The following is a 23499-nucleotide window of genomic DNA, read 5'->3' on the forward strand; positions in this document are numbered from 1 at the left end:
GCTTTCCTAGAGTTGACTTTTGAGAAAACAGCATTCTGACATCTGCAATGGTGACCTTGGATACAGTTTCATTCGAGGCTTCCAGGATAGAGGACGTGCTCTCGCTGACCTCTTGCACAAAGCAGGCATAGAATGCGCTGAGCCCATCGAGGAAGTGTGCATTGCTGCTGGTGATTTTATGTGCCTTCCTCTTGTGCCTGTTTTGCCTTGCAGACCTTGTCATAGTAGGTGGGAGTCCGTGTTGCTCGCGTGGGCCTCTAGCTGGGTCCGGTCCTGTCTTTTGGCATCTTTGATGGATCTCTGTAGATTATATCTGGCTTTATTGTACAGGTCAGGGTCACCTAACTTGCACACCTCAGACCTGGACTTCAGCAGGCTGTGGCTATCCTTATTGATCCATGGATTCCAGCTAGGAAACATGCGGATTTGTTTCTTTGGCACACAGTCTTCTACACACTTACTATGAAGTCAGTAGCTGTTGTGGCGTACTTGTTCAGGCTGGTCACAGAGTTTTAAATACCGACCAGTCCACTGACTCCAAGCAGCCCCACAGGAGATTATCCAATTCCTCAGACCAATGTTGCACAACTTTCTTTGATGGATTCTCCTGTTTCAGTTTTTGCCTGTAAGCTGGGAGCAGGAGCATAGCCTTGTGGCCTGATTTTCCAAAGTGTGGGTGGGCAACAGCGCGGTAGACATTTTTGATATTTGTGTAGTAGTGGTCTAGGATGTTTGGGCCACTAGTGGAGCAGGGGACATGTTGGTTATCTCTTGGTAGAACGTTCTTGAGCTTGGCCTGATTGAAGTCCCCAGCCACGAGGAGCAAGACCTCGGGATGTTTCATCTCAAGGCTATTTGTGGTGGAGTATATTTCGCCCAGCGCGGTCTTCATGTCCATATGGGGTGGGATGTAGACTGCTGTCAGGATAGCAGAGGTGAACTCCTGCAGAAGGTAGGAGGGGTGGCATTTTAGATACAGGTATTCTAGGTCTGGGGAGCAAAATCTCACCAGTGTAGCTATGTCTAAGCATCACAAGCGGTTGATTAAGAAGCAGACTCCACCTCCCCTAGCCTTGCCTGACGCTACCATGTGGTCCATTCAGTGGATTGAGAAGCCCGCTGGCTGTAGGGCACAATCCGGTGAAGCAGGAGTGAACCATGTCTTTGTGAAACAGTGCACACAGCAGTCCCTCAGTTCTCTATGGTAAGTGAATCTGGCTTTAAGCTTGTCTCGCTTGTTTTCCAGAGATTGGACATTTGCTCGGAACAGACCAGGGAGGGGATCCTTGGGGCTGCATTGTTTGACTCTCACCTGCAGGCCAGCACATTTTCCACACGTCCTGGAGTGACTGCTTCTTTTCAAGCCTGGGAGACGGTGACGGTAGTATGCGGCATTAAGGGTAGGTGCATTCAATGAGGTTCTTCTCACTAGTCAGTGTGTGGATGGAGGATTTGTTGCCTTGCATGTGGTTCCTAGGTCGATAGAATGGTCTACGCTGTCAGTCATTCCAAGTTACTGTCGGGCTACAGTTTGATTTCGGAGATTGGAGGATGTCCAGACCACATTCCGTTGTGGATGGGTGGAAGGCTGGTAAGTCGGTGACATCTCTAGGGTCATGGTCACGGATATGTCGATGGCCAGGTCCATTTTAAAAGCACTTACTTAGCTGCAAATCGCTTGGAAATGATCTGAGGTTCTGACATTAACATCAAAACAAGCCTTTCTTATCTTCAGTCTTTTCTTGATAGCACAAGCACCAGAATTCATATCCACTATTTTTTGGGTCTTCCAGTCCATTGACTTCCATTGGCAGCGTGGTGGCACAGTGGTTAACACTGCCAGGGATCCAGGTTCAATTCCGGCCTCGGGTCCCTGTCTGTGTGGAGTTTGCACATCCTCTCCCTGTCTGTGTGGGTTTCCTCCTCCAGGTGCTTCAGTTTCCTCTGATAATCCAAAGGCGTGCACAATAGGTTGATTGGCCGTTTTAAATTTCCCCTTACTGTCAGAGGGACTAGCAGAGTAAATGTTTATTAGTGTTGTAAGTATGCTTACATTAACACTGCAATGAAGTTACTGTGAAAACCCCCTAGTCACCGCACTCCAGCGCCTGTTTGGGTACACTAAGGGAGAATTAAGCATGGGCCAATGCACCTAACCAGGACGTCTTTTGGACTGTGGGAGGAAACCGGAGCAGACGCAGTGAGAACATGCAGACTCCGCTCAAACAGTGACCCAAGCTGGGAATCGTATCTAGGTCCCTGGCGTGTGAGGCAGCAATGCTAACCACCATGGGGTTACTGGATTATATTGGGCATGAGTGGAATTGTTGTTGGTGCAGATGTGATGGGCTGAGTGGCCTCCTTCTGCACTGTTGGAATTCTATGATTAAATGTCAACCTCCACCAGCATCACACACCACCGCCCCCCCATCCCCCAACCCCGTCTCCATTCTTGAATTCTCTGTACTTTGGCACAATGCTATGGATAGTTTTATAATAAGTAGATCAATTTCCTGCCTGCTTTGAGCAACCTTTGCAGAAACTATATATTCATTCTTAAAAAAATAATGAATTGCCAGAATCAATTGCTTATTCTGAAGTGGAGCTGGCATCTCTGATGTTTACATTGGAGAATTAAGTGCACTTAATAGCTTTGACTTTGAACATCAGCTGGTTCTTGGTGGTGCCAGCAGTAGGATTTTTCTTTATTTGAGGTAATTGTTAATGAAATATAGCCACACCCTGATTTGCAGTATAAAAGTTTGCTAAAGCTTAGCAGGTGTTTGTTGGAGTCGAAGAGAGTGTAAGTGTGGAAAGTGAGTGTATGGACTGAAAGAATCTCACCATGAAGGTATGCTATGTTTAAAATTCTGACTGAGGTGTCTGAACCAAAAGAGTAGGAGGAGGTTGCTAAGCAAGAATCATGTACAGGGTGAGGCAAGCCCTATGCCTGTATGAATAAACAACGTGTTATAAAAGCACTTTGGTCTCAGCTGAGACAAGTTCCTGATACAAGATTTGTACTAAGCAGTTGTGAGACCAGTAAAATGGATGAGGCAAGAGGCAGCTAGATGGTGAACGGAGTCAGAAAAATATGTGAGTAAAGCACAAGACATGATACGATAGTCGCAGTAGTTGAGGGTGACAACCCAGTTAAATGATGTAGAATTGTATTTCAAATCCAGTCTTACCTATGTAATAACATTTAATTGGAAACAATATGTCTCGGGCTAATTTGCTCTCTCAGTAGGTTTTATTATTTGACTGGCTCATTCAGTGGACTGACAGCAGTAACACTTAAGGAAATATTTTTTAATTTTTTGAAACAGTTCTGAGATGTGGATATTCCTGGCAAGGCTGGCATCTGTGCCTCTTCCCTAATAGCACTTGTGAACCACTGCAGTGTGCTTGGTGTAGATATTTCCACAGTGTTTCAAACTTCTTTGCCAGAATTTTATCGCCACACCCTCCATGGGGATTGGAGCAGGCAAGGGGCGGACAATGGGAAGGCCTGTTGACCTCAGGTGGAATTTTCTGGTCTCAGGCCGAACGAAGTCATAAAGTCCCGCCCTTGAGTATTGTTGGAGCTGCACGCATCCAGGCAGCTGAGGTGAGTTCCATTAAACTCCTTACAAATGGTGATTTGCCTTGCAAATAGTGATCAGGCTTTGGGGAGTTAGGAGGTGAGTTATTCACCACAGAATTCCCAGCCTCTGACATGTTCTTATAGGACTGGTCCAGTTCAGTTCCTGGTCAAAGATAATCCTCAGATGTTGATGACTGGGGGTTCAGCGATGATAATGTTGTTGAATGTCATAGAAAAAAGATTAAACGTAATCTTGCTAGAGATGGTCATTGCCTGGGAATTGTATGTTGTGAGTCGTGAATGTTAATTATCAGCATCAACTGAATATTGATCAGACCTTGTTGCATGTGAACAAGGACTGTTTCAGTATCTGAGACGTATCAAATGGGACTGAGTATTATGCAACCATCAGTGAACATCCTCATTTCTAATCTTGTGTTGGAGGGAAGGCCATTGATGAGAAGGTGATTGGGTCTAAGTCGCATTGCCCTGAGAAATTCCTGCAGAGGAAACCTGGTGCTGAGATGATTGATCGCTAAGAACCACAGCCTTTGTACCAAGTATGTCCCAAACAGTGGAGAGCTTTCCCTCAATTCCCAAGTGAATTTCATCAGGGTCCCAATACCATGTTGTCAAATACAGCCTTAGATTTAAGGACAGTCATTTTCATCTCATTTCCGGAATTTAGCTATTTTTAAAAATTCATTTGTGGGACACAGGTGCCACTGGCTACCCATCCCTAGTTGTCCAAGGGCAGCTGAGAGTCAACCACATTGCTGTGATTCTGGAATCACATGTAGGTCAGACCAGGTAAGGACAGCAAATTTACTTCCCTAAAGGAGATTAATGAACTAGATGGATTTTTCCTCACAATCGACAATGTTTTCATGGTCATCAGTAGATTCTTAATTCCAGATATTTTTTATGGAATTCAAATTCTACCAGCTACCATGGCTGGATTTGAACCCGGGTCCCCAGAACATTAACTGAGTTTCTGGATTAATAGTCTAGCAATATTACCGCTAGGCCATTGCCTCCCCTGTCCATGTTTGGAGCAAGACAGCAATGAGGTCAGCAACTGAGTGGCCCTTGCAAAGCCCAAACTGAGCATTGCTGAGCAGGTTATTGCAGAGTTAATGCCACATGTCAATGAAACCTGTCATCACGTTAATAATCAAAACGGTTATTGGCTAGAGTTTTCTGTTCTTTTTTAAATTAACTTACAGGATGTAGGCGTTATTGGCCAAAAAATTTGGCATGAGTCAAAAAAATCAGTTTCCTGATTATGGAAAAATAGTTTGGAATTTTGTTCCTCCGAGGTGAGTTAAAGATAGGTTGACTTTCCCAATGAGCAATGTTGGGAACTCAAATTTGAATTTATTCAAATCTGATGAATCATCATGAATAGGCCACTTATTGAATTCAGGATCCCCCTTCCAAATCTAATTCCCCACCAATGGATAATTATAGAGTCATAGAGTAACAGAGGTTTACAGCATGGAAACAGGCCCTTCAGCCCAACTTGTCCATGCCACCCAGTTTTTACCATTAAGCTAGTCCCAGTTTGGCCCCTATCCCCATATCTTACAATGTAACTGTCTAAATGCTTTTTAAAAGACAAAATTGTACCTTCCTCTACTACTACCTCTGGCACCTTGTTCCAGACATTCGCCACCCTCTGTGTGAAAAAGTTATCCTTCTGGACCCTTTAGTATCCTCCCTCACCTTAAACCTATGCCCTCCAGTTTTAGACACCCCTACCTTTGGGAAAAGATATTGACTATCTAGCTGAACTATGGCCCTCATTATTTTATAGTTCACTCTCTAAGTTTCCTATGCTCCAGGGAAAACAGTCCCAGGATTTTCAGCCTCTCCTTATAATTGAAACCATCAAGAATGTTCTGTTTAACGATTGTATGTAGGTGACAGGCACCTGGTGAGCTTTACTTCATCCATGACTTTGAGGTCAGTACACAGCTTCCATCTACAGCGGCGTGGTAGCGCAGTGGTTAGCTACTGCTGCTTCACAGCTCTAGGGTCTAGGGTTCAATTCCCGGCTTGAGTCACTGTCTGTGTGGAGTTTGTACATTCTCCTTGTGTCTGTGTGGGTTTCCTCCCACAATCCAAAGATATGTGGGTTAGGTTGATTGGATATGCTAAGAAATTGCCCCTTAATGTCCAGGGGTGCGTAGGTTAGAGGGATTAGTCAGTGTAATATGGCAGTAGGGCCTGGGTGGGATTGTGTTCGGTGCAGACTCAATGGGCTGAAGGGTCTCTTTCTGCATTGTAGGGATCTATGATCTATGATCTATGATCTTCCTTTTAAACCAACTCAGCCACATATTAGGTACTTCCAGCACAGAGCGGTGCCAAGGCTGGGCATGAGAGGCACAACCAAAGGATAGAGTTAGTTGAGATGGAAGCAGGAGCAGAGGACCATGGTGAAAGATGCCTTGGTACTATTTAAATATTAGGTGATTGCAGGGCAGGAAAATTGATATTCACCTTGCCATGAATTTCATCGAGCTCGTCATGGTTGCATGATTAATAATAAGGCCATCCTACAGAAATCACTCCACTCTTCCTGCCTGCCACTGGACAGAAGATTCCAGCATTTATATCTTAAGGCCGCCTCTGCTTTGGGACCTGGGGTTAGGACCTTTCATTATCTGCATACTTCACGCCATTAAGATTCCTATTGACATTGTGCAAACCTTCATTCTCGCTTCCCTTCTGCGTGTATTTCCTCCTTCTCAGGTATTGATTTTCAATGATAGGTTTCAGTGGTTTGCCCTGATCTGTCAATATGTAGTAAATGTTCTGGCCAGTAGCAGTTTCTCAGGAAAGATAAAGTTTCCAAGGTCAGGTTTGTGATTCAAGAATGTGCTTGACGTTGTGTTTTTCTTGATTACAGTGTACCATTAAGTGCACTTGGTGTATTGTGACTGATTTAATCTCCTAGCACTAGTTTGAGAGTTAACATTGAGTTCTAAATATTTGGTAATTGATTATAATGAGATAATTGATTTGCACTTACAAGAAAATGTTCAGACTTGGGATAGTATCTGCTATTGCTCCTATGGTTGCACAAATTCAGAAGAATTATTGTTTCCAGGTAAGGAAAAGGAAAGTAATCAATCCAAGGGTTTCCAATCCTTATCACTTTACAGTGACCTTGACTGGAAAGTATGACTGCATAATAATAAATTCTATTGAGGTTAAACTCAGCTGCGATACTCCCAATGGGATGTAGTTGGCTAAAGCTTCCTATATGACCAAGGCTGCCCATCAAGACTACCTCTATAATATCACACAGATCTGTATCTGCTTCTGCTTCAACCCATTGCTGCGGAAGCAACTAGATGTAGACAACAATAGAGCACAATTTGAAAGAAGAGCAGGAATGTTCTTCCTGTATCCTCGCCTGTATTTCTACAACCATCACCAGGAAAAACAGACAGGGGGGAGTTTTCCCATTCTGTCCGCTATAGGAATCATGGCAGGTGGTGCGGGTGGGAACTGGGGGAGGGGGGACCATGCAAAGGTCCGTTGACCCCGGATAGGATTTTCCTGTTTCGAGGCGAGTGTAGCTGGAAAGTCCTGCCCGCTATCTCCATATCTTTCTCCCCGTGTCTGCATGGCTTTCCTTCGGGTGCTCTGGTTTCCTTCCACAGTCAAAAGATCTGCGAGTTAGGTTGATTAGCCATGCTGAACTGACCCTTAGTGTCAGGAGGATTAGCAAAGTAAATGTGTGGGGTTACGGGAATAGGGCCTGGGTGGGATTGTCATCATAGAACATAGGAAATAGAACATTACAGTACAGTTACAGGCCCTTTGACCCTCGATGTTGCACCGCCCTGTGAAACCAATCTAAAGCCCATTTAACCTACATTACTCCAATATCATCCATAGTTGGTACAGGCTTGAAGGGCCAAATGGCCTCCTTCTGTACAGTAGGCATTCTATGATTCTAAATTACCCTTAATGTCCCAAGATGTGTAGATTAGGGGAATTAGTGGGACAAACACATGGGGTTACAGGGATAGAGCGGGAGTTGGATGCTCTGTCAGGTAGTCAGTGCAGACTTAATGGACTAAATGGCCTCCTTCTGCATTGTAGGGATCTTTCTATCTACTCCATTGTTATTTTGGGGGCTTAGACAGAAGATTCCCTAACAGTATTTGAAGACAAGCAGAGGAGTTTTTCAGTGGCTTGGCAAGCAACCCCCTCAAATGCAAAATATGTCATTGATTGTCAGTTTGTATGACCTTGCTGCTGATTGGCCACGATAAATTCCTTCTTAGTGGCAAGAGGGATTAGTAGGGTACGGGCTTGGGATCTGGGTGGGATTGTTGTCGATGCAAGCTCGATGGGCCAAATGGCCTCCACCTGTACAGTAGTGATTCTATTCTATAAAAGCAAAAACTAAGGCATACCATATTACAAAGCTCAGTGGCAGGCTGGAGGATTTAGAAACTTCTGAAGACCAAGAAAAGGTTACGAAGAAAAGTAATAAAAAGAACAAAGGTAAATTATGAACAAAATCTAGTGCAAATATATAAAAATGGATAGCAAAAGATTCTATACGATATAAAAAGGAAGATAGTAGCTAAAGTCAACATTGGTCTCTGAGAAGACAAGACAGGAGAGTTAATAACGGGGAACACAGAAATGGCAGAGACACTAAATCAATATTTTGCCTCAGTATTCATGGTGGAAGACATTATAACCATCCCGATAGTAATAGGTAATGCAGAGTTTGGAAAGGAGCAGCTTAAAACAATCACAATCACTGGAGAAAATGTACTGAGCAAGCTATTGGGATGTAAGGCAGACAAATCACCAGGGCCTGATGGCCAACATCCTAGTGCTTTAAAGGAAGTGACAGCAGAGATGGTGCAAGCATTGGTTATAATATTCCAAAACTTTCCGGATTATGGAAAAGCTCCAGTGGATTGGAAAAAGGCGGATATAACATCCCTGTTCAAACAGGGAGAAAAGCAGAAGGTAGGAAACCAGAAACCAGTTTGTTGAACTTCTGCTGTTGGAAACTGTTGGGATCTATTATCAAGCAAGTAGTAACGGAACATTTGGAAAGTCAAAACACAATCCATCAGTTAGCATGGTTTTATGGAGGGTAAGGGTAACCAGCTGGAATTCTTTGAAGGTGTAATGAGCAAAGTGGATAATGGATGTCTTGTAGGCGTATTGGGTGAAATCTTACCAATTGTGGCAGAGTGTTGGTTCCGGTGAAAAAAAGAGTTCTGGCCTCAGACAGAGCATATAACAGCACAGACAGTTTACAGATTACTGATTAGTATGCGAGTCTTTACAACTGACCTGCTATTCAAGTCTTAAAGAGGCTGACAATGTGTGTGGAAGGAGCACTGATCACAGGTTAAAGAGATGTGTATTGTCTCCAGACAGTACAGTAAGTGAGGTTTTGCAAACCCAGGCAAGTCATGGGGGTTACAGGTAGTGCGACATGAACCCAAGATCCCTGTTGAGACCGTCCTCATGTGTGCGGAACTTGGCTATCAGTCTCTGCTCAGTGACTCTGCGCTGTCGTGTGTCGTGAAGGCCGCCTTGGAGAATGCTTACCTGAAGGTCAGAGGCTGAATGCCCGTGACTGCTGAAGTGTTCGCCAACAGGAAGGAAACAGTCTTGCCTGGTGGTTGTCGAGCGATGTTCATTCATCCGTTGTCGTAGCGTCTGCATAGTCTCCCCAATGTACCATGCTTCGGAAGACTTGAATAGCTGGTTAGTTGTAAAGACTGGCATTCTAATCAGCAATCTGTAAACTGTGCTGTTATATACTCTGTCTGACGCCAGAACTCTCCATTCACCTGACGAAGGGACAAACCCCGAAAGCTTGTGAGTTTACTATCAAATAAATTGGTTGGACTTAAACCTGGTGTTTTCAGACTTCTTACTGTGTTTACCCCAGTCCAACGCCGGCATCTCCACATCATGACTACAATAGGGAGCCAGCAATGTATTCCAGAGTAGTGTTTCCAGCTCGTTCCATGAGGATTTCTCCCAATTAAATATATGGAGAGTTTTCTTGGCTGCAGGGTTAAAAAAAAGCACTAAGCGGAAATGGTGTCAAGAGAATACACCTGTTTGAAAGCCCAGGCCTAACACGCTATCTTGTTCCTAACTATTGACTATGCCAATTTGAATTTGCCTGAGATAAATAGACACCTGAAGGTTGAGCATTCATGTAGTAAGCAGGTCTAATTTTTGTGTGGCAATTGATTTGGGCTTCTCACCCCACTGAAAGTGCGCTGTCCATTATCTGGCATACGACAGCATGTTTCAGAATGGCTCATGGACTAACAGGACCAGTGCATAGTTTCTCTGTCGTGGCACAGGAGTTTCTGGTGGAGAAGGAATGCCCTACATGGATGGTAAGTAGACACCACCTCGCCCTCCCATTCTTCTCCCCTACAGTTTCTTGTTATGCTCTGCCATGGCCTCACGTTCTCCTCTAAGTCCCTTCAAAGAACCCTTTAAGATGCTGGTGACACTTTTTCTAGGTGACTACTGGCAGGACTTTTCCAGTCCCCCTACCTCCTGTGCAGCAGATTTCTCTGCGGAGGGGCTGGTGAGTCATTGAAATCTTTGATTTGATTTCATTTATTATTGTCACATGTATTAGTATACAGTGAAAAGTATTGTTTCTTGTGCGCTAGGCAGACAAGACATACCCTACATAGAGAAAGAAAGAAAGAATATAATGTTACAGTCATAGTTAGGGTGCAGAGAAAGATCAGCTTAACATAAGGTAGGTCCATTCAAAAGTCTGATGGCAACAGAGAAGAAGCTGTTCTTCAGTTGATTGGTACGTGTCCTCAGACTTTTGTATCTTTTTCCTGACGGAAGAAGGTGGAAGAGAGAATGTCTGGGGTCCGTGGGTCCTTAATTATGCCGGCTACTTTACTGAGACATCGGGAAGTGTAGATAGAGTCAATGGATGGGAGACTGGTTTGCGTGATGGATTGGGCTACATTCACAACCTTTTGTAGCTCCTTGTGGTCTTGAGCAGAGCAGGAGCCAAAGCAAGCTGCAATACAACCAGAAAGAATGCTTTCTATGGTGCATCTGTAAATGTTGGTGAGAGTTGTAGCTGACATGCCAAATTTCCTTGGTCTTCAGAGAAAGTAGAGGCATTGGTGGGCTTTCTTAACTGTAGTGTCGGCATGGCGGACCAGGACACAATCTTGGTTGTTTGAAGCTCTCGACCCTTTCTACTTCGGCCCTGTTGATGTAGGTAGGGGCATGTTCTCCTTTACACTTCCTGAATTTGATGACAATCTCCTTTATTTTGTTGACATTGAGAGAGAGATTATTGTCATCACACCAGTCCAACAGATTCTCTATCTCTTCCCTATGGTCTGTCTCATTATTGTTTGACTATGGTTGTGTCATCAGCAAACTTGAAAATCACGTTAGAGAGGAATTTGGCCACAGAATCATAGGTATGTAAGAAGCATAGTAAGGGGCTGAGAACATAGCCTTGCAGAGCACTAGTGTTGAGGATGATTGTGGAGGAGGTGTTGTGGCCTATCCTTACTAATTGTGGTCTGTGGGTTAGGAAGTCTAAGATCCAGCTGCAGAGGGAAGTGCTGAGGCCCAGGCCATGGAGTTTGGAGGTGAGTTTTGTAGCAATAATGGTGTTGAAGGCGGAGCTGTTTTCAATAAATAGCAATCTTACAAAGGTGTTTCAGGGTTGAGTGTAGGGCCAGGAGGATGGCATCTGCTGTGGACCCATTGCAGCAATAGTATAGTCGATCCAGGTAGTCTGGAAGGCTAGAATTGATTCGTGCCATGACTAACCTTTTGAAGCATTTCGTAATGATGGATCTCAGAGCCACCGGCTGATAATCATTAAGGCACACAGCCTGGTTTTCCTTTGGTATAGCGATGATGGTCATCTTCTTGAAGCAGATAGGGATCTCGGACTGGTGTAACAAGAGGTTAAAGATATCTGCGAATACCCCTGCCAGCTGGTCCATGCAGGATCTGAGTGCTCATCCGGGTCCCCCAACCCAACCAGTTGCTTTCCATGAATTGACTTCTCATGGCTGCCCTGATGCCTGCGATGGCGATCTTGGATATAGGTTTGTCCAAGGCTTCCGGGATGGAGGGCTTGCACTCATTGACTTCTTGTTCAAAATGGGCTTATAATGTACTGAACTCATTAGGGAGAAGAGTATTGTTGCTGGTGATTTTACATGACTTCATCTTCTGGCCTGATATGTGTTGCAGAGATTGGCAGGGGTCTGATTGGCTAGCCTAAGGCTCTAACTTAGTCTGATAATGTCTTTTGTCATCTTTGACGGATCTCTGTTGATCATATCTGCTTTTCCTGTATAGGTCAGGGTCGCCTGACTTTAAAGCCTCACACCCACCTCAGACCTGCCTCAGCTGTGCCTTAGACCCGCTTCAGATCAGCCACAGACTCGCCTCAGGCAGATCATGATCTTATTGAATGGCAGAACAGGCTCGAGGGGCCAAATGGCCTACTCCTGCTCCTAGTTCTTATGTTCTTATGTTCTCACACCTCAGAAATCTCTGTTCATATTGCCAGGACTGGAAGATCCTGCTGGCAGTCAGGGCTGGAAAATTCCAATCCTATACCTTTAACGTGCAGCGGCACAGCATTTTGTAGATGACATCCTCAGAAAATTTGTTTAATAAAAGTTGCTCAAGTGTTGGCAAAGCGTTAAAATGAGCTAGAATTCTCCCATTGGTTGCGACCCGCCACTGCCAACGAGAATGGATAATTTAGTGCTTAGCCAAATCTCTGCTCACTGCAGTGGGATCAGAGAATTCCAGCTGCGGGCGAGCTCAGAGAACCTAACCCAAAATGTCCCAGAAAGTATTGTGCTGTGTTACATGGGTCCTCTTCACTGCTCAATAGCAATGAACAGGAAATTGCCATTATCCCTTTCAGTAATGTGCATCCCCTTAAGTAACTCTAGAAATTGATATCAATGCCTAACAGTTGATTGCTGTTCTGAGAGAAGGGGTTGGATTAGTTGAGGCCACCAAAGCCAGCCTTCAGAAAGAATGTGAGCAGGGATTTTAAGTGCCAATCAGCTATTAAACAAGCCTCTGGCCAACTTTTCCTAGTGTAACTCCTTTACCAAAATGATGACTTGTGCTAAATATGGACTAAACTGGCACTTCAGCTAAACCAGCTTTTCATCTTTGTCACCTCTTTGGTTCTTTAGCATCAAAGATATTGGGCAAAAATTGTCTCCCAAGCCTCCAGTGTTCAATAGAAAGAATAATTTCTGTTAAGGCTCTGCATACAGAACAAAGCTGCATGTATAGAGCCATGTAACTTCTCTGCTGTTTGTTTGGATTGCTACAATCGAATACAATCATTGTACCAAACCTAGTTAAGACAAAGTGCATAAAGTTTTGGTTGACTGGTTGCACTGCATCGGAATGGGCAATCAGGCATGGAGTTTCAGGCGGATATCCGTGGTCAATAATTAAAGCGAAATGTGAAGTGCCAAGCTGTTTATCAGAATTCTCAACAGAGAAATACACTGTTTCATCATTTCAGCAATGCAGAACTGCTGACGAGAGGCCAGTGTGGGGCAGACAGGAGGCAGCATATATGAGAAAGGACTTTATTCAGGCAATTCAGGAGCACATATTCTTGGGCTGTGGGGCTGTGAAGAGTAAGACCCAATGCCAAAACATTGAGATCCGAACCTCTCTTGTTTCATTGTCTTATAACTGGGGGAGTTTAAGTTAATTTGACAGGTGGATGGGCACCAGGCTGTAGCTAACGGAAGGATAAACAAGCTGCAGGGTGTAATAGTTTAATGCATGTTTACTGTGAAATCTCAGTGTCATCTGAATTATTGAGTGGGGGATCAGGGGGAGCAGCGGCGGGGGGAGCAGGGGGGTTGTGTGGGTGTTAGCCTGCACATGTAAAAAGTAAAATTTATTTATTAGTCACAACTAGGCTGACTGCAATGAAGTTACCATAAAAATGCCCTAGTTGCTACACTCTGGCTCCTGTTCAGGTACACTGAGGGAGAATTTAGCATGGCCAATGCAACTCACCAGCATAATTTTCAGATTGTGGGAGGAAACCGGGGTACCTGGAGGAAACCCACGCAGACAGAGGGAGAATGTGCAAATTCCACTCAGACAGTGACCCAAGCTGGGAATCAAACCCAAGTCTTGTTATTGTTTAAGTTTTTAAGTTTATATATTTATTGTCACAAATAGGTTTACATTAACACAACAATGAATTTACTGTGAAAATCCCCTAGTCGCCACACCCTGACACCTGTTTGGGTACTCTGAGGGAAAACTTAGCATGGCCAATGCACCTAACCAGCACGCCTTTCAGACTGTGGGAGGAAACCAGAGCATCCGGAGGAAACCCACACAGACATGGGGAGAATGTGCAGACTCTGCACAGACAGTGACACAAGCTGGAATCGAACCCAGGTCGCTCGCGCTGTGAAGCAGCAGTGCTAATCACTGTGTCATCTTGCGCTTTTAGGGTTTTGGAGGTGATGCAATCAGTGAGTTGCAGTGCAAATATTCACATGAAATTCAATGTTGTGGCAATAACAGAAACCTGGTTCATAAAAGGACTGGGCACCAAATAAAAAAGAAAGGTGAATGTAATGATTAAGGAAAGTACTAGAGTGCTGGACAGAGATGTCGTGGGAGGCTCAAAGAGTGGTTCTATTTGGTTAGTATTGAAAAGCAATAAAGGTGATAGCATTGTGAGGATTTCACTGGATTATTAATCCAGAGACCCAAAGTACTACTCTGGGGATTTGTGTTCAAATCCCACTAAAGCAGATGATGAAATTTGAATTCAGTAAAAATCTGGAAATAAGTCTCATGATGACCATGTTGATAGTTTTATAAAATCCTCTGGTTCACTCATGCCCTTTAGAAATGGGTATCTGCCGAAATGTGACTCTAGATCCTTGTGGTTGACTCTCAAGTTGTCACTCAAGTGAAGGGCAATTTGGGATGGGCAGCAAATGCTGGCCTTGCTAGTGACATCCACATCTCTTGAATGAATATTGCCAACTATATTCCATAGTCCACTAATTATAAAGATGTAGAGGAACAAATGTGCAAGGAATCTACAGATCTGTACTAAATCTGTAAAGTAATGAAAATGGGGAACTTCAATTACACCAAAATACTCTGGAATAGTGCAATGGAAGAGAGGGGGAAGAATTTCCTTGCTTAGGAAAATTTCTTGGTCAGTATTTTTCCAGTTGGTGCAATGAAGAAGGTATTGCTGGATCTAATTCTGGTTAATGAACTGGATCAAATTGATCAGGTGTTTGTAGTTGTGTGGCCTTTTAAGATGTGAAGGTATATCTGGACAGCCATGTGAGTGGCATATTCCCTATGGATCACCCCCGCAGGAAGCTGAGCTAATCAGTAGGAGGGTGTGGATCATATCTCAAATGGGACACACAGTTGGAGTCGGGCAATAGGGTAGAGCAATAACATTTGTTGATTCAGACACCACTGAGTCGCCCTCAATCTATTGCATTGGCGACGAGGCAAAACCTCAAAATCATTGGGGATCACAGTGTCCAGCGAGAGGGGGAGGAGACTTGAGCATTGAGAATAAGATGAAGTAAGGTATATTCACTTAGCAAGACCTATCGAGGCATTTGACCCACAAAGGTGATGTTACTACTTCATGGTGGGTAAAATAACCGTTGGAGAAAAGTAAAAGGTTATTTTGCTTACAGTCTGTATCCCACAGACTTATAGTTTAGTGAGAACATTGACATCACTAAATGCTTTAGATAAAGGTCATTTGACCAGATTGTGGAGCTGCTGAAAAATCATTTGAACTGTGTCCCTGAATTATTCTGCTAAGGTACAGATTTCCTTCCTATGATGAAGACCATAACAGCCACGGTCACCATTGACAGGTTAAGATATTTGCTTCCATGACATTCCAGAGGGTGGTTTCAGTCAATGGCATATAATTCACAGCGCAAGAGTTCCAAAAATTTCTCAAGTCCAATACCATTCTCCATGTGAAGTCAGCACCTCATCTCCTGGCATCAGATGGGCTGGCAGAGCATGCTGGAAAACATTTAGATATCAATAAAAAAACAGGGGAACAGATCCCTTCCTTTATGGATAGCCAGTTTTCTATTATCATATAACACCAGCCCAAACATGGCCAGAGGGGTTACAGTAGCCATGTTACTGATGGAATGCCGTTTAAGAACACGGTTGGGCATTACATTCTCAAATTTGACTGGGAGGACAAAGTCTAGTCAAACCTCTCAGAAGGAACATCAGGAAGCAAAAACAGTGGGGACAAAATTAGCAGAATTTGGCAAAGTGTTGTTCCGGCGAGAAAACGGCATGTTTCTCTCCAGAGAAAATATTTGGTTTTCTCTCCAGGTCTTATGACACTCTGTCAAAAATAAAACAGGTGGGTGTGTTTCATGTAGGGGTTGGGGGTGAAGGGGTCTGATGTCAGTCATGTTTGGGGGACGGTGGGGGTGGGTGCCAGCATTGACTGTTTGGAGGTTGCAGTCATAAGCAGAAATTTTGCAACAGGCCTGGCATGGATGGCTGACAAAATTGTGGAGAGAACAGGACTGGTCTCCTGCATCATGGAGGTTCAGAAAACATGTGGCCCACCTAAGAAAGAGAACAGTAATGGACACAGGGGATCCACAGGTAACCCCTGCAGATAGTTTGAGGATACCACATCTGGTTACTGGAAATTTTGGTGGAGAATGTGGGACCGGAGCAACCGGTGGTTGTGAAGACTGAGGAACCAGAAGTTGCCATGGAGCCACTGTACCCTGGATTAATGAATCTGCCTTTTTCATCTTTTCAGTCTGGCCCTTTAACTTTAGAAAAACCTACCATTGAAATGAGGTGCTCCAGAAGCCTCCAGACTGATTAAACCTTTGATGGGTTTTCCAGTGATTTATCCTGTGCCTTTTTATCTAAAGCCGATTGTGTGCCTTACTAATATATTCATTGTGGGACATGGACGTGCTGGCTGGCCAGCATTTATTGTCCATCCCTAGTTGCCCTTATTCAGAGGGCAGTTGAGAGTCAACCAGATTGCTGTGGCTCTGGAGTCAAAAATAGGCCAGACCAGGTAAGAATGGCAGGTTTCTCTCTCTAAAGGATAGTAGTGAACCAGATGTATTTTTCTGACAATTGACAATTGTTTCACGGTCAGCGGTAGACTCTTGATTCCAGATATGTTTTATTGAATTCAAATTTCACCATCTGCAATGGGGGGATTTGAACTTGGTCCCTTGACCATGAGCTGAGTTTCTGGATTAATATTCTAGCAATAATACCATTAGGCCATCACCTCCCTTCATTCTTCTATAGCTATATTGCAGATTTATACGGGGAGGTGTAGTATGGCTCTTTGAGGGGGAGTTGTGAGGGTGTTTCCACAAGGCCATGTGATTGGTGAGGACCTTATAGATCACCCCAATGGAAAGCTGAGACAATTGGCAGGAGCACACAGACCATGGGTCAAGGACACTACGGGCCAAGGACGAAACCATAGGTTGAGGAATGACTCGCAGTTGAAACTAGTGAGTCGAGTGGAACAGCTGCATTGTAATTCAGTCTGACCTTGTTATATATATTACTCTTATTTTTGGCAATAAAGTCTTTGTTGATTCAAGCCACATCAAGTCACCCTTGATCTATTAGAGTGGCAGTAGGGAATCTACAGGGAACAGGAATCACAGTACTGTAAGATTTAGGTTAGTGTGGAAAAGGAACAATGAGCAATTTATCATGAAAATGCTAAATTGGTGAAAGGTCAAATTCAATGGAATGAGAACAGATCTATCAAAGATTGACAAGCAAAAGTTTAATGTGAAGATTTGGTTTAGGCACAGTTGAGGTATAGTCCCACAGGCTGTAACAATAGGGAAAATAGAGCAGAGCTCTCTGGATGACAAGAGAGTGATGAAGCATAAGAAAGGTGTGACCTCAGTCTCATAACATAAGTGAGAAGCAGAAGGGAATTTCCACAGCGAAGCAAAGGATATGGCTGTGGTATTGAATGAATATTAACATCCGTCCTTAACAGTTAAAGAAGAAAATAATGACAAAGTCGTGATGAAAGAGAAGGTAGGTGACATGTTTGATGGGCTAAAATTTGTTAAACAGGGTTTATTCGAAAGGCTGGCTGTACGCAAGGTTAATAAGGCACTAGGATTGAATCGGATGCTTCAAAGGATAATGAGGCAAGCAGGGATGGCAAATTACAAAGGTATCGTCACAATCTTATAACACACCTTCCAGGTGGGGATGGTACCAGGGGATTAGGGGGTTGCAAGCATATCACACTTCTGTAAAGTTTTTGCATAAGCTCTAAGTTATCTGATCTTGTTCTCTGTAATTTAATTGATTTTAGCCATCTCAAAAAAAAACAAAACTTAAATAGATTCACGTTGTTTTGGACAAGACTTTAACCAATTAAGGCAAAAAACAGAACTCTGGATAATAAAGTTTTACCTGAAGTCTATTTGAAAGAAAAAGGATTACTTGACAACTTTAAAACAGCCTTTTATAGCTTCATACATTTGATCAGGCTGGAGAATCAATTCCCTCAATTTCCTTTGTTGGCAATAATTATTTTGGATTTTGGCCTTGGGGGTTTTCAATATATGCTGCGTGAGCAAAGATGTCCCTCAGAACCTCTACTTTGAACCCCTGAATTGCCATGACCTCATCTTGACTTGAACCTGCTATAATTTTGGCCAATTCCAGTACTGAATTATTTTCATTGGGTTTAGCCACCTGAGCACATTGTCCCATTACAGGATACAGAGAAACTCTTTCATCTGATGTTGTGCAAGTCTCCATTCATCAGTGGCACAGTGGTTAGCACTGCTGCCTCGTAGCACCGGGGACCCAGCTTGTGTCACTGTCTGTGCTGAGACTGCCGTGTCTGTGTGGGTTCTTCCCGTGTCTGTGTGGGTTTACTCCAGGTGCTCCGGTTTCCTCCCACAGTCCAGTAGACCTGCTGGTTAGGTGCATTGGTCATGCTAAATTCTCCCTCAGTGTACCCGAATAGGTGCCAGAATGTGGCAACTGGGGGATTTTCACAGTAACTTCATTGCAGTGTTAATGTAAGCCTACTTGTGATGCTAATAAAGTTTAAACTTTAAACTACCCAGTCCTCCTCTCAACTGCATCAGGGACATGGAGCTTCCAACTTACCTGATCACCTGTTCTTTCCCACAAGCAGAACCTTACAATAAGCTGTCTTAACCCAGTTTTCTTTTGTTCCTTACTGTTTATATTAGAGTTTAGTTGTATCGATTAACATACCAACAATTCACAGTCAACTCTGCTTAAGTAGGCAACCATTTTCCATTGCAAGAGTCCACAGAAGTATTAAACTTGTTATTTTTTTCCCAGGGAATGCACTTCATTGCCATTTATTATTTACTTTTTTATTCAGTAGCTAATTAATACTTTTAAAACCACCCTCCATATCTCTGAATATAACCCTGCCTCAGTAATATATCTATCTGATTAATAATTAATTCTTAAATTAAAGCTTAGCTAAAATTGGCAACTGAGTCAACAAACTGTCCTAGCTGGTTACTAATTATGTTGTAATCTTTGATTAATATAAGTTATGAATTACAGAATAAAAAATGCCTTCTTTTAGTCCAGTGTTAGTACAAAATGGTATCTTGATCTTGTTAGCTTACTCCAGTAAATATAATGAGAATAGTCTAGAAATGGTCAAGCTAAAAATATACTGCCTACTAATATGACTTCAAAAAAGAACATAAGAATTGTAGAACATTGTGGGCTCCTTAAGTCAAGCACTTCCAACAAAGATAGTTTATTCCTAAACTCAACGGCTATATACAGCACTTGTGCTCTGCCAGATATCAGGGTGTTGATTCTCACATACTGACCTCTTATGTAGCTGCACTATCAAGTTCTCACTTGATCACTTGGTCTACATCTTCCCCGTTTTGTTGAAACACCCAGTGAGATGTAACTGTGCACAATAGACAACTATGTATAGACTATTTAGTTAAGTTTGTTTCATTTATTAGTGTCACAAGTAGGCTTACATTAACAGTGCAATTAAATTACTGTGAAAATCCCCTAGTTGCACACTCTGGCACCTGTTCAGGTACACTGAGGGAGAATTTAGCATGGCCAATGCACCTAACCAGCATGTCTTTCAGACTGTGGGAGGAATCCAGAGTACCTGGAGGAAACCCGCATAGACAAGGGGAGAACGTGCAGCCTCTATATAAACAGTGACCTGAGTGTTGAACCTGGGACACTATCACTCTGAAGCAGCAGTGCTAACCACTGTACCACCGTGCCGCATGTGTGATATGCAATTGAACAAACTGACTATTTACACAAATACATATATACAGAGGCAAGAATTAGGCTATAGCATATTAGCTGCTTATCGTGTCTTCTCCCCTTCCCTCCTGTTTTTCTGTTGAAAACAAAGCTGAACTTCAAAAGTCAGTTAAAAGCTAAGTGGTAACTAAGTCCGGGAATCATGTGTTTAACTTGTTCCGATGCGCTGAGCATGTGATTACACCCATTGGTGGTGTTGTAGTCTTTCTGTGTCCTCAATGTTAGCAACACAGGACACTTCACCTGTGTGTTGGTCAGGTGCAGCATTCACTGTGTTAGCTTCAGTAAGAGTCTGCATGTCTATTAGTGCAGGAGGCTGGTACCATAGTCCAGATGACTGAATTAGTGTTATATGCTGGTGCTGGTTCTAGAAGGTGACAGTGAATGTGTACATAGTGGACACTGTCTGAGGCTACCACGTTACTGTTCAGTCGCAGGGCATTACTGTGTGCTACTGCTAACTCGTCATGGAAACTTTCAACTGAATCCTAAGCATTTGACCTGGTGTTAGAAGACCGAGTCCATAGAACCCATAGAATCCTACAGTGCAGAAGGAGTCCATTCAGCCCATCAAGTCTGCACTGACCACAATCCCACCCAGACCTATTCAAGTAACCCCATATACTTATTCTGCTAATCCCCCTAACATTAGGGCCCTGATTCTCCCATCACAACCTGCAACTTTTCTAGTGGGTCTGGTCGGGAGAATCACATGTCGGCCTTTCTCTGGGATTTGCGCATGGGCTGGGAACGCGTGCGCATCTCCCAGAGCCGGAGAACAGTCACAGTCGAGACTGCGCTGGAAACCAGTGGGAAGACAGGTAAGTTATTTGAATCTATTTTTAGTGTAGTTCGAATATATTTTGTATGTGATTATTGGACCCAGTACAGAACATGCCAGGCTTGATAACATCTCCCACTACGCAGAAGCACTTCATGCTGGCGTGGTTTAGAGTAATTCCCCACATTTGGGGAACTAGAAGGAGATCTTGCTGGAATAAAGGGAGGGCAATCAGGGCCCCCATGGGGTTGGGTGGCAATGCCAGCCTGTGACCCTGGCACTGCCCAAGGGGCAAAGTGCCTGTGCCCATGCATCGGGCACTGTCAGAGGGTGGGGCCTAGGGGTGATTGGTGAGTTTGGAGTGACCCGCTGGCACTCTGCATGGCAATCGGTCTGGGCTGGAGGGAGGCCAGCAATTGGGGCGGGTTGGGGAAGCCAGGAAGCGAGGGGTTGGTCTGCCGGGGGAGGCTGCCTCCCAGGGGGAGGGGGGGGTGTCTGACACCGAGAAGGAGTCAGAGGGGAGGCAGTCTACTGGGTTGAGGGGATTGGCACTGTTGGAGGGTGGGCTGGACATTGGGGTGCTCCAGGGTGGTGAAGAGTCAGGGCTGGCCTGGAAATTGTTGTGGGGGCTGAGATTGGGCTATGGGGGGGGGGATGCGGTTTGAGGGGCATCACTGCAGGAATCCTGGGTTGGCCAGTGATCAAGCTGGCCAGCAAACAGGGAGACTGACAGATCGGGGGCCACTGCGCAAGCGCAGAGTTCCAGAACTGTCAGACTCCGGTGCAAGTAGGCCCCACCCCCTCCCTGGGTTTTAATGAGATTCCCGGTTGAGATCTCTGCAGTGCACAGAGTGCGGACATTCAAATGTGGAGCTGAACTGAGAAAACAGTTGTGATCAGAACAGTTTTCCCACCAATTCAGCACTTTTGGTAGAATCACCCCTAGGTTTCCAAATCATTAATATATAATGTGAACAGTTGAGGTCCTAGAACAGACCCCTGCAGAACCCCACTAGTCATTGACTGTCAATCAGAAAAAGACCTATTTTTGCTTCGTATCTGCTAACCAGCTTTCTAACCATCTCGCAACATTACCTTCAATCCCATGTGCTTTAACTTTACATAGCAGTCTGTTATGTGAGACCTTGTTAAAAGCCTTTTGAAAGTCTAAATAAACCACATCCATTGGTTTTCCCCGGTCAACTCTACTAGTTACATCCTCAAAAAATTCCAACAGATTCGTCAAGTATGATTCTCCTTTTGTAAATCCATGCTGACTTTGTCTGATTACACCACTGCCTTCCAAATGCCAAGTTCCGAAATCCTTGATAATGGACTCTAGCACCTTACCCAGTCCCGATGTTAGGCTCACTGTCTATAGTTCCCTGTTTTCTCTCTACCTCACTTTTTGAATAGTGGGTTTACATTAGCTACCTCCAATCTGTAGGAACTATTCCGGAATCCAAAGAACTTTGGAAAATAACCACCAATGGACCTACTATTTTCAGGGCCATTTCCTCAAGTACTCTGGAAAGAAGATAATCAGGACCTGGGCATTTATCCACCTTCAATCCCATCAATTTCCTCAAAACCATTTCTCTACTGATGCTGATTTCCTTCAGCTCCTCAATCAAAACATATTTCTCTCAGCACTCCTGGTACATTATTCATATCTTCCTCTGTGAAGACTGAAGCGAAGTACAAATTTAATTCCTCAGCCATTTCTTTATTCCTGTAATGAATTCTCCTGTTTCTGACTGTAAGAGGTCTACATTGGCTTTTGTCAATCTTTCTCTCTTTACATATCTACAGAAACTTTTACAGTCAGTTTTTATGTTCCCCGCTAGCTTACTCTTATACTCTATTTTTCCCTTCTTAAAGGGATCTTGGTCCTCCTTTGCTGAATTTTAAACTGCTCCCAATCCTTAGGCCTATTACTTTCTCTTGCCAATTTGTATGCTTCTTCCTTGAATCTGAGACTATCTCTAATTTCCCTTGTAAGCCATGGTTTGACTGCATTTCCCTGATTACTTTTACATTAAATAGGAATAAACAACTTCTGGAGTTCACCTATTCATTCTTTAAATGCCTGCCATTTCCTGTCCACTGTCTTTCTTTTCAGCAATGTTTTCCAGTCCATCATGGCCAATTCATGCTTCATAGACAATAGTAGAGCCTTAGCTATGGTCTTAGTACGCCTGGAAAGAAGTCACGCTGAGGAGGACAGGCCCTGTTGTAGATTTTGCAGGCTGAGGAGTGCAGCATAGTAATCTGTGCAATCCTGTGCACACTTCTTGAGAAGATGCTTGGCTAAGCGAAACCCCATCCCGCCAAACTGTGTGACTGTGGATTTAGGGACTGCTGGTGATATATGTGTGCAAAGTTGCAAAATTTAGCAGAGAAAATTTGGCAAGCATTGTCTGTCTTGAGTCTTCGTGGGATGCCAAGTGTGACGAAATGTCTTAAATTCCTTAAATTTACTCAAAGTCCTGGCATCCACCCATGCTAGTGAATTCCACAGACTCATGAACCTTTGAGAGAAGTAATTTCTCCTCATCTGTTTTAAATTTGTCACCCTTCATCCTAAAAGTATGACCTTGGGGGCAGCACAGTGGCACGATGGTTAGCACTGCTGCCTCACAGCGCCAGGTTCAATTCCGGCCTCGGGCCACTGTCTGTGTGGAGTTTGCACATTCTTCCTATG

General features: G+C 43.9%; 1 protein-coding gene across 4 annotated transcripts in view; it reads left to right on the top strand.

Moving 5' to 3' along the window:
* The first annotated feature begins 2760 nt into the window (after positions 1-2760).
* slc2a12 (solute carrier family 2 member 12) overlaps positions 2761-23499 on the top strand; it is a 91062-nt gene continuing 70323 nt past the window's right edge. The window contains exon 1 of one of the 4 annotated variants that reach the window (XM_080192740.1): positions 2761-2851. In XM_080192740.1, the coding sequence (XP_080048866.1) occupies positions 2846-2851 (6 nt within the window). In that variant the 5' untranslated portion in view covers positions 2761-2845. Of the gene's footprint in view, positions 2852-3055; positions 3097-9853; positions 9997-17514; positions 17738-23499 lie in introns of those variants that run through there. The other 3 variants (XM_080192741.1, XM_080192738.1, XM_080192739.1) reach the window with 3 other exon arrangements.

Source organism: Carcharhinus amblyrhynchos, chromosome 7, assembly GCF_965287045.1.
Source record: "Carcharhinus amblyrhynchos chromosome 7, sCarAmb.v2.hapA, whole genome shotgun sequence".
Classification (NCBI taxonomy): Eukaryota; Metazoa; Chordata; class Chondrichthyes; order Carcharhiniformes; family Carcharhinidae; genus Carcharhinus; species Carcharhinus amblyrhynchos.